Source organism: Orycteropus afer, unplaced genomic scaffold, assembly GCF_000298275.1.
Source record: "Orycteropus afer afer isolate SDZICR_OR568_19922 unplaced genomic scaffold, OryAfe1.0 scaffold00166, whole genome shotgun sequence".
NCBI lineage: Eukaryota > Metazoa > Chordata > Mammalia > Tubulidentata > Orycteropodidae > Orycteropus > Orycteropus afer.
In genome coordinates, this window is record NW_006921753.1 from 893,251 (window position 1) to 905,348 (window position 12,098).

The following is a 12,098-nucleotide window of genomic DNA, read 5'->3' on the forward strand; positions in this document are numbered from 1 at the left end:
CCCTCTCTATCCAGGATCTCCTACAGAGATCCCTCTCCAAGTGGTTGACAGTGGTAGCCAGGCACCATCTAGTTCTTCTGGTCTCATAGTCATATAGGCTGTGGATCGCATGGTGTACCGGTCACGAGGACTAATTGTTTCCATGAATCTTTGGTTTTCTTCATTCTTCTTTGCTCTGAAGGAGGAGAAACACATTGTTGCATCTAGATGGCTGCTTGCAAGCTGTTAGGATCCCTGCTCCTACTCACCAAAGTAGGAGGTGGAACAATGTTTTGAGTAGTATGTTATGCCAATTGAACTTGATGTCCTCTGCGACTATGGTCCTGAGCCCACCAGTTCAACTGCTTAGTCCCTCTGGGTAGCTGGCTATGACCAAGAAGTGACTACAACCTTTTCCCTTGTCGGCTCTACTATACACATGGGAATTCAGATCATACTAACTGCTAACCAAAGGTTGGCAGTTCGAACCCATCAGCTGCACCACAGGAGAAAATGAGGCAGTCTGCATCCACAAAGATTTACAGCCTTAGAAACCCTGTAGGGTAGTTCTTACAAGACCATTGTCTGCCAATTCTATACATGGTCTTGGATACACTCCCTGCTGCATTGCCATACCTAATAGTTCAGCCTGTCCACCCATCTGTCCACCTGTATACCCATGTTTGCCATCACTGACAATGCTGTACAGTATGTGGCACAGAATTCTTGAGGGAGAAACTGTTTAGTAATGATTCTAAGGAGAAAGTAGAAGGCAGAATACAGGGATCCTAGAGGGAGGAGACTACAGGGAACCTACATAGGCCTGACTGTGGAGAGAGGGTGGATGAGAAGAAAGGATGTAGCTTGTGCAGGGAGTCCTTAATAATCAGGAAACCAGAGAGGTTTTAAACAGAACATTCCTCAATCAAAGAGTTTCCTTAAGGATTACATGAAATTATGTATATAAAGCATATAGCAGTTATTGGCACATTTCCAGCACTTTATAAAGGACAATTAGATCTGACCTACAGTGCTCACTGCCATAGGAAAATACTAAATTCCTTGAAGTGTAGTGCAGTTGGCTTGGAACACTTCCTTAGCATTTCTCAATGTCCCTCCCACCTAGCTAACGCCTACACTTTCTTTAGGCCTTCCAAAATATAGGTTAGGGATCTTCCTCTGGGCCTGCATGGTGCTTCATCCTCATTCTCCTCCTAGTATTTATCATTCTATATTGTAATAACCTGCTTCCTTATCTGTATCTCCCAATAGACTGAAGTCAGGGCAGTTAGAATGTATTGAGTTCCTGGCATGGAGGCTCCATGGGAATATCTGTAAGGTGCCAGAGGGCAAAGGCTATACTTTATTAAAGTTTCAGGGAATATCTGTGGAATTAAAGAGATTGAGTATGTGCAGAAATTACAAAATGGCAAAAGGCTACAGTGATCTTAGTGATGTTTTGACACTACTTTGCATTTAATTTTAAAATAGTATTCATGTCTATCTATTTTAGAAATAATAATCTATTTGTGAGACATTATAGATGATGTTTAGTGCTCTGGTGGCATAGTGCCTAAGGCATTTGACTACTAACCAGAAGGCTGGAGGTTCAAACCCACCAGCCACTCCTCAGAAGGAAGACTGGGCAATCTACTTCCATAGAGCTACTACCTCAGAAACCCAAAGAGGGGTTGCTATGAGTCGAAATCTACTCAATTGCAGTGAGTTTTGTTTTGTTTTGTTTTTGTAGTATTAACTTTGAACTAGAAACTCCACAGATGAAGAAAATCCAGAACTAAGCCACAACTTTATCCTCCCTAATTTGCCCCTTCACCCTCTCCCACCCCCTACCAAATGACACCCTCAATTAATATTTGCTTATTTCAGAATAGATTATTGGGCAATTTCTGTTTTCCTCCATATCTAAACACAAGTGAATATGTATCCACCATTAAAAGGACAAACCCAGAAGATATTGGAACCCTGTGGAGAGGGAAAGCAAGTTTGTTTAGTGAAGAAGGAGGAACAGTTCATGTGAAAAACCACTTATCCCTTCTGCCCCATGCAGCCAGCCATAAGGTTAACTTCAGGTCTCCTTCTGCAAGGACTCCAGTTGCAGTTTTTCTTTCTATGCCATGCAATTTTACTCCTCTCATGTACTCAGAAACCCCTTTGCACTTTGCCCCACAATTCTACTCATCGTTTTTACCAGTCAAGCAATGGTTCTGAGGGTATATGTTCATGCTGTGTGGGATAGATATAAAACCAAACCAAACTCACTGCTGTTGAGTCGGATCCAACTCATAGTGACCTCTTCTTGGGTTTCTGAGGCAGTATCACTGCAGAAGTTGATTGCCCAACCTTCCTTCTAAGGAGTGGCTGGTGAGTTTGAACTGCCAGCCTTCTGGTTAGCAGTCAAATGCCTTAGGCATGATGACACCAGGACTCCCAGATATAGATATGGACATAGATACAGATATATATGAAGGAGCTCTGGTGGTGAAGTGGTTAAGGTATTTGGTTGCTAACCACAATGTTGGTAGTTCAAACCCACCAGCTCCTCTGTGGAACAAGAATGAGACAGTCTGCTTCCATAAAGATTTACAAACTTGGACAAGTCTGGGTCCCTATGTGTCAGAATTAACTTGATGGCAGTGAGTTGATTTTATATCTATATATCTATATATCTATCTATATATATGTAATCAGGGTATCATGACAAAAGGAATTACTCTGGAGGGTTAAACTCTTTGATTTTCTTTTGGAAAAAAAATCAGTATGCCCATAAATAGCCTGAATGTTACCCCAGAAATTTTGCACTGGGTGAGTTCTCTGCCAAAGGTTCTGCAAAAGAGAATGGGCTTGTAGTTACCAGGCTTGACTGGACTGTACAGTTATGGATTGCTGGGCATTTGGAGTCCATCCTTTGTAGTATACCTACTTCTTTTAAATTTTAAATTTTGGCATTATTGTAGATTCACACCAAGTTGTAAGAAATAATAGAGATATCCCATGTGTCCTTTACTCAGATTCTTCCAAAACATCTTTGCAGAACTAGGAAAGAGTATCACAATCAGGATCTTTACACTGATACAGTCAAGGTACAGAATAGTTCTGTCACCACATGGGTTCTTCCTGTTACCCTTTTGTAGCTACATCCACCTTCTCCCCCAGTCTCTGCTTTGTGAAGAATACTTCAATGCCAATGGTAACAACAAAATATTTAAGGGACACAATTTTTTATCTGTGTCAAGATGTTTAATACCTAGGGGTTGGTGCTAGTTTTAACAGGTGAATGCTATGTCTGTTGTTCTGGTATGTTCTCAGTTCTGCTGTGGTTATATTCCTAGGGAGATTCTTCTGTATTTTTTTCCTGAGTTTCAGCTACCATTAGAATTTGACTACACCTATGTGGAGGAACCTGGAGCAAATTCTGAGGTAAGCTGATTCTTTTTGGATTCTGAGGGAATGATAGAATAGCATGAATTTAGTCTTCAGAGAAGCAAAAATGTAAAGTGTACCATTAAGGGGACCTGGGATAGCTCAAGTGAATGAAGAGGATCTTTATACTAATTGGATAACTTGGAATTGAAACTGCATTTGATACCATTGTGACCAAGGGTTTAATACGGTTGGAGAAGATCTTATGGACTGATAAAATTCAGTTGCAAAGATCAAAGGAAATAGAACATAGTACCTGATTTATCTCCCACTACCAAAAATAGACTTTTTGTTCCTTAGATACACTTCCCCAGCCATCTTTTATGAGAGCTGAGGTGAGGGGTGGGTGAAACAGCCACGTAAGCTGTCCAGAGCACCACTGAGCAAGGGTGCAGGCCTGTGGCCAAGTATCACTGCTCACAGAAGTGGAGAAGAGCCCAGTGCTGTGACAGATGAGCTCCTTCACTGCCACCATGCTGATTGCTGTCTGTGGTAATGATGGATAAACAAAGAAAAGAATCAGTTAACAAATTCTTAATCAGAAGTACCATGTGCCTCAGTCTGATTCTGGGCAAAATCCTTCACTTTCTGATCCATAATCATTGTTACCAGTTAACTGGGACTGCTCTTGTCAGGATCACTAGTGACCCTAATATTGACAAACTCAGAAGTCACTTCTTATCTTCCTGACCTCTCAGAAACCTTCAGCCAGTTGACCACTTTCCCCTTCTTGAATCACTTTCTTTGTATGACTTCCTGATACCATACTCCTCTCATTGTTTTGTTTCCCTCCCTGTCTTTTCCTTCCTTATCTGCTTTGCTAGGAACTCCTTTTCCATTTGGCTTCTAACTGTTGCCTGCTTTGAGGACTTATTCCTGGACCATTTTTTTCTCTATATTAAATTCTGTTTTTAGGTGACTCCTATAGTCTGTGGCTTGAAACACTACCCCATGCCAGTGATTCCCAGTCTGTATCTCCGGTATTGTCTTCCCCAGAAACCCAAACCCCAACTGTCTTCTTAACATCCCCCCTTGAATGTTTAATATTTTGCCATTTAATTTTTCTTTACCTTGAGTTTTTTGTTTTTTCTCAGTTATAGAATTTTATTAGCAATGTTGCATTTAGTTAAGCCACTTTAATTCTTTTTGGAATGAAAGATGTATTGTTTAGTTAATTAATTTAATTAGAACCAGGCTTAAAGGTCTACTTTATCATTGTTAACTGCTTCTCTAGGCTGTTGATGCTTTTTGATACTAGATGCTTGAATGTTATAACTCTGTTATAGACAGCTCATTCTCTAAAAGTTAATATCCTATTCAATTATCATTTACAAAAACAGCTGGAGCACTGCCCAGAACATACAAACAAAAAGCTGAAAATGTGTTTCAACCAGGTAAGCTTCCTTTCAGTATAGTCATTTATATTCTAAATGATCCTGTGTTCCAAAGAAGAAATAATGTATATTTCCAAATGTTAGGTTCAGAAAGAAATCCAATTTGCATTCACTTACCAGGACTTAGATTAATTTGTAACATATCAAGTGTCATAAAGTAACAACTTTTTGAACTTTAAAATGCAAATGTTTCAATGTTGTTGTTGTTATGTGCCCTGAGTTGCACCCAACTATAGTGACCACTCCTTGGATTTCTGAGTCAGTATCACTACAAAAGTAGATTACCTAACCTTCCTTCTGAGGAGTGGCTGGTGGGTTTGAAGCGCCAGCCTCCTGGTTAGCCGTCAAGTGCCTTAGGCACTACGCTACCAATAGCATAAAGCATGTGAAACACTTGGAATAGGACTATATGTTTTAACAAGAAACATGACATTCTGAGTCTTTAAGAGTTAGATTTACTGAATCTTTGAGTTACTGGACTACATCAGAAATCATTTGTAGATTTAGGTTATAAATTTATTCAGACAATTTAGTATCCCTATGGATTGTTTTTTAATATGCTATCCATAGTTTTTTTAAAAATTTATTACTTTTCATTGCTGCTCTCATAGTATAGTGTTTAAAGCATTTGGCTGCTAACCAAAGGTTGGCAGTTTGAACCCATCAGCTGCACCACAGGAGAAAATGAGGCAGTCTGCATCCACAAAGATTTACAGCCTTAGAAACCCTGTAGGGTAGTTCTACTCTATCCTGCAGAGTTGCTCTAAGTCAGAATTGACTTGATGGCAGTGGGTTAGGGCTTTTCGTTTGTTTGTTTGTCAATAGTTTTTTTAGTTTATGACTTTTTGAAGATGGCTACTATTAGTATTGTAGTGTGTTTTATTACAAATTTTTTTCATCAATCTCTCTCTGCAAAATTTTTTTTTTCTTTATGGTCTTTAAATTATAATGTGTACTAGTTCCTCAAGGTTGCCTGAAAAATAAGAGCTCATAATGGTCTTCAGTTCTATTGGAAAAGTATCTCAAAATGTTATACACGTTCTATGTCCTTATTTCACACTCAAGGGAATTGAGACTCCAAGATGTGAACCTGGCCAAGTTGTCAAAGGGAATTAGTGCTGGAGTCAGGATGGTTGCTGAGGTTTCCAAACTCATCATAGAGGTTACAACACCCTAGAACTTTTTATGGTAACAGGATCATTTCTGAGAAGTTAAATCTTTGTTAGAACTTTACATGTATTTTCCCAAACCTATGCCAATTCCATCACTACTATGTATACCAGCATCTTCTTCAAGAAGGTTACAACCATCTACTGGAAAATTATCAGGATACCATACATACCTGTAATAAATAGGAAGGAAATGGCTCCTCTGGAAGTTGTACTCTTTAGTAGATAACAGAGTATTTTGCAGTATCTTTGTTTTATAGTTAAAATAGAATGATGAAGTAAATTCCCAGAAGATTTATCACAAGGAAAACTTGAAATGAAGACAAGAACCTCAACCAGGATCTTACAAAGCTGTATCATAGTATTCAAATTTTAGGACATGCCTGAATTTAACAACATTTGTTGATATGTTTTTCCTCTGATGTTTCTTTGTTGTTGTTGTTATATGCCATCGAGTCAGACCCGACTCATAGCGACCCCTCCTTGGGTTTCCGAGGCAGTATCACTATGGAAGTAGAGTGCCCCATCTTCCTCCCGAGGAGTGGCTGGTCGCTTTGAACCACCAGCCTTCTGGTTAGCAGTCAAGTGCCTTAGCCACTATGCTACCAGAGCTCCTGATGTTTCTTACTTCATGCTTATTTGGACTGTGATAAGCATCTGTAAATGAAAGAGGCTTGTATTTCATAGTTTTCCACTATTCAACTCAAAGTGAATTTATTTATTTCTAAATAGTGTTTAGTTGAAAATGCAGTCTTCGAACAGTTTCAGCTTGAAGACTTGCTTGTCAACATTTCCTAACTGTAATGGAAGTTTACTTTCAATATATTTCGACCCTTTCCTTGCAGTAATATTTTCCTCAATTAATGAAAAACTCTCATTGTTCAAGAACTATTAGAGCCGGGCACTAGTGAAGGGTACCACAATTAACACTTACAAAAACTTTGAGAGGTAGATATCACTCTAAATGCTAAAATAGAGGGGAGTTCTGGTAGCAAAGAGAAAATTGAGATTCAGAGAGGTTATAAACCAATGGCATGCTTCAAGAAATTAACACATTCAGATTAAAACCTAGATTTGTCACACTCTAAAACCCTTTCCACTATACCACTTTCTTCCATGTTATTCTTATCCAGACTTATATACCAGTCTGTTTATATAGAAAAATTATATTTAACTTACTAGAAAGCTTGGGATTACTTGATAAAAAGTGTGTAGGGGAGATGCTGACAGTGAAGTCTGTGTGTGGACTGTGTGGTAGGTAGGCTCTACTCTGGTTTGGTTACTACTCCACCAGGAATTATCCCAACTGAAAGTTTGTGGCAACCAGTTTGAGAAGCTGCCAGTAAGGCTTCTGGAGCTCCCTATAGTTCTTCTTCTGCTAGTTAGGAATACTTGTTTTTAATGCTTATATCATAAAATTTAGAAATGTGATAAGAATTAGATTGACACATATCTCCATTTGTCCAAAATCATATGTATTCTTTCATAACCTTTTAAAAGTGATATTGTTTTCAGTGTCTACACCATCTGTAATGGGGCCAATTTGTTGGGCTATAGAGGCCAGACTGAATAAAATAAGTGTTTATTCAGGTGAAAAATGTGAGCATAGATGATGAACAGAATCCCCTTAATGTTCAAGGCAAGTGGTATTTATAGAATGAAAGCAAGGTGGAATCAAGATCATGAGTTCTTGTTGAAACCGAAATGTTGCAGCAAAACATAGAACAATTTGAATCATGACTCTCACTAATGAAGGAAATACTTTGGTCTGCTTTAGATGGATATTTGTACAAACTTTTGAAATCTTTTCTTGAAATACATTTAGAAGACAAATCTTTGCAACTTACTTTAAGATACAACTTAATTTGCTTTAAGGAAAGCTACATCAAACAAAGCACAAGAGGACACTAGGAAAGTTACAGACTTATTTGGTCACCTCACTTTACCCAGTCTGTCTACAGTATTGGTTTTTGTAACTACTATTATATAATAATATCAATATGATTCATGACAGCCTTAGTGGCTTTGCTGCCCCCAACCACCTGCTTTTATTGTTTCCTCTCACAAGCCATCTGTTCTATTCAAAATGAACTTCCTAGAGTTGTTCAGACCTACCTAGATTTGCCTACCTCTCAGCTTTTGCCTATACTGTCTATTAGAATATTTTTATCTACTTTCCTAGTCTAGAGTTGGCCTCTTGAAATCCTGCCCAGGAAGCCTTCTTCAGTCTCTCAAAGTGAAATTAATCTTGACCTATCTGTGTTTTGAGAAAACATTAAAACTCTATTTTGTTGTTGTTGTTGTTATGTGCCGTCGAGTCAAACCCGACTCATAGAGACCCCTCCTTGGGTTTCCGAGGCAGTTTCACTACGGAAGTAGGATTGCCCAACCTTCCTTCTGAGGAGTGGCTGGTGGGTTTATACCGCCAGCCGTCTGGTTAGCAGGCAAATGTCTTAGCCACTATGCTACCAGAACTCCCCTCTATTGTAGCATTTATTAAATTTTCTACTTTGTATTCTGTTGGTTTCTTATATTTTATTTTCTCTCTAACTAGATTATGAAATCTTTGAGGTTAAGAATACTGTTTTATCAATTTTTGTATCCTAGTAGCATTCCATCAGTGCCTTTGAATACATCTGGATCTTAATATGTGTGCATTGAATCAAAGTTAATTGCTTCCATTGTAGTCCCTGCCCACATAAACATACATATGCACAGGCCTGTTTTTGTGGTAGAAAGGCTTTCATTACTTTCTACGAAGTTGTTAGGATTCTGGAGATCCAGAACTGCTAGTAGTTGATTTTGAATTCAAGGCAGAAAAATAAAATTTCAGTTGAATATCCTCTTTCAAGTTCCAATTGCATTCTGAATTAGTGGAGTTTGAGAAGAATTCCATTTTGATCTGCCACAAATACCTCTACAAGAGTAGGTTTAACCAGCAGAACTAAGCTTCTCATCTTGTTACAGTTCTCTATGCACCTGAATTAAAATGTTAATATAAACAGAAGTCTTTATCATTGAGTTTTGAAAGTTGTCAAAAATGCTACTTTTTATAGAAGATATTACCCTGAGAAAAGCAAAAGAATAAATCAGAACTGGCAGATAGTGTTCAAAGGAAATATAGTTTGTTGTTTATAAACTGGTTAACTTTGAGAGACTGAATATGGCTTTGAATGTAATGAGTTATGGAAAGGTTCTTAATACTGTATTGGCAATCTTTTTACTTTTTTATATCATTTTTATTTGGAAACGATTATATATTCGCCATAACCAAACCAAAAAAAAAAAAAAAAATTCACTGCCCTTGACTTGGTTTTGACTCATAGTGACCCCTCCTTGGGTTTCCAAGGTGGAATCTCTACAGAAGTAGATTGCCCAGTCTTCCTTGAACTACCAGCCTTCTGCTTAGCAATCAGATCCTTAGGCACTACACCATACCCAGTTTCCCCTATGCTTATGTCTTACTGAATTGTAGTGTAATACCAAAACCAGGAAATTGAAATTAGTAAAATATAGTTGTGTGCCATTTAATCATATGTATAGATTTGTATAACCACCACTGAAATCAGATACAGAACTTTCATAAGAAGGGGCTCCCATATACTACCCCTCTATGATCAGATCAAACCCCCACCCCTAGACCCTAGGCCTTGGCAGCCACTAATCTGTTTCCCATCTTTATAATTTTATCATTTCATGAGTGTCATACAAATTGAATCATACAATATGTGCCTGTACCAAGTGCATGAGGGTGGCATCCTCAGACCTCTAACTTCACAAAGGGGAGAGAGAATCACCATCGTCAGGGTCAGCCCAAGGCTGATCCCTGTGAAATGGAGGACAGACATGCCACCACCCTCCAGCCTTTTTACCAATTCTGACACAAACTGTCCTTCCCTCAGCACTCTCTACTTCTCTGCTGGGCTCCATAATTCGTCGCAGTGGCTGCACAGAACTCACAGACAAAACTCACAATTATGGATTTTATTAGGGAAGCAACAGGTTACAATTCAGGTGCAGGAATGCTCAGGACAATTCTTCTATCAAGACATCTTCCCTTTTGCTATGTCGGAAGGCACACCTCTCTTTGGCTCTTGGCCTCTTCACCTGGTCTCTGGCTTGCTAAGACAAGTATTACAAAGCTTCATTAGCTCTGCTGCAATATAGATGCACCTCAGTGCACCCCATCCCACCTGCAACACTCCTGCCCAAAGGCAGTCAGCTTTCTTACTCCATGGACTGGCAAGCCCACTGCTGTGCCTCGTGCCAGTGTCTTGGTTCTGCTGCTTCTGCTGCTGCTGTCTTTCTGCTGTCACCTCAGAGCAGGGAGCTTGGGTCCAAGGACACACTCCATTACAGGCTGTTCTCTGTCTTGATAGTAGTAGGATCCTCCCTTCTGCCTCTGGGAAGGCTCGTTTTAAGCCTAGTGGAATGACAAAACCCACCAATCCCCACATTAGGGTTCCATGAACAGTCTCACTCCCTCAAGGGGGCTATGTACCTTATTTACATTGTTAGCAAGTTATCTAATCTCCTTGGAGGGCTACAAGCACCTTACATTTGCATAGTTCTGGTGGGAGTCACAAAGATCATGGCTAGAAGAGCCAAGTGATTCCCTGCACCATAGTGCCCTTCTGTGATTGGCTTTCACTCCACATGGTGTCCCTGAAATCCATCTAAGTATATCAATAGTGAGTTAGTTACCTCTTATTGCTGATAAGAGGTACTGTTGTTTTTCAAACAATCTTGTTTTAATATTTATATCTCTTTTTAAATATTATTTGTTTTGGTTTATGTGTGTCTCTGGTTTTTTGGGGGGTTTACACAGTTTCATATTATTTATTTATTTTAATAGTATTTTACTGTGTTGGTGAAAGTTTACAAAGCAAATCAGGTTCCCATTTGACAATTTCCACACAGTGTTTAGCAACATTTGTTGCATTTTTCACAATATTTCAGCATTCTCTTTAATTTCATTCTGATTGTTCCATTTCCAGTACTCTAGTTTCTCTGCCCCTTTAACTTCTCATTTTTGCTTTAGAGTAATTTTTTACCTTGATCTCATATACATGACTTTTTAATGGATTAATGTACCCATGGGTAATATCCTTTATTTTGTTTGTCAATCTGTTATTTTGATGAAAGGTGACCTCAGGGAATAGTTTTTTTTAGTTTTGATAGGTTTGAAGACTATCTCAGGGTAATAGTCCAAGCACGTCTTCTAGTTTCAACTGGTCCAGTCAGTCTGGAATTTTTCAGAATTTGAGTTCTGTTATGCATATAACTCAAATTTTTATAAAAGTATGATCATACAATTTTGTTCTTATGTGATTTACTTATTTCAGTCAGCCTTATGTCCTCCAGATCCATCAGTGTTTTAATATTTTTCGTGGATTCATCATTTTTCTTTATGATTGCATAGTATTCCATTGTGTGTATGTACTGCATTTGGTGACTTATCCATTCATCTGTTGAAGAGCACTTAGGTTGTGCTTTTTTTTTTTGCTATTGTGAATAATACTGCAGTGAACATAGTGTGCATATGTCTGTTGCATCACCTCTTTGGTTTTTATTTTTGCTGTTGTTTTTGAGTGTTTCCTGTGTATTTATTGTTTAAGATGGTAAAAGCTGTTATAAAAATTTCAGAGTTCTGAAAATGAAGAATTGTGTGTGGCTGGTGGCATCTGAACTCTCTGTGACTCTGTGCTTATTCCCATTGAATTGAATTATTTACCTTACTCCACCTGCAGGCCTTGAGGGATGTCACTCCCTGGCTTTGTAAAAAGCCTCCACAAGAGGCATCTAGAAGCTTCTTGGAGAAAATGGTTGTTGCTTCGGTTGTGTGTCATCAAATTTTTGTGGGTTGAATTGAAGATGTTCAAAAGTAGATTTCCACTGAGAATTCAGAATGAAACCTGAATTTCAAGGCCACAGAATTGAAATACACTTGCTGTGAATGCTACACATCTGCTCTTCTAACTCCTCACCATTCAGTACAGTGTGCTAAGCCTTGGAGATACAGTGGTGAACAAGCCCAAATCCTTGCTTTAATTGAGTTTACATTGTGGAGAGGGAGACTGATAACAAAGTCTTACTTAAAAAAAAAAAAAAAAAA

The 12,098-nt window shown here is 38.6% G+C and overlaps 1 protein-coding gene across 1 annotated transcript in view; it reads left to right on the forward strand.

Moving 5' to 3' along the window:
• MORC1 (MORC family CW-type zinc finger 1) overlaps positions 1-12,098 on the forward strand; it is a 306,881-nt gene that overhangs the window by 287,670 nt on the left and 7,113 nt on the right. The window contains exons 24-25 of the mRNA XM_007946578.1: positions 3,330-3,417; positions 4,761-4,814. Coding sequence (XP_007944769.1) covers positions 3,330-3,417; positions 4,761-4,814 — 142 coding nt within the window. The remainder of the gene's footprint in view (positions 1-3,329; positions 3,418-4,760; positions 4,815-12,098) is intronic.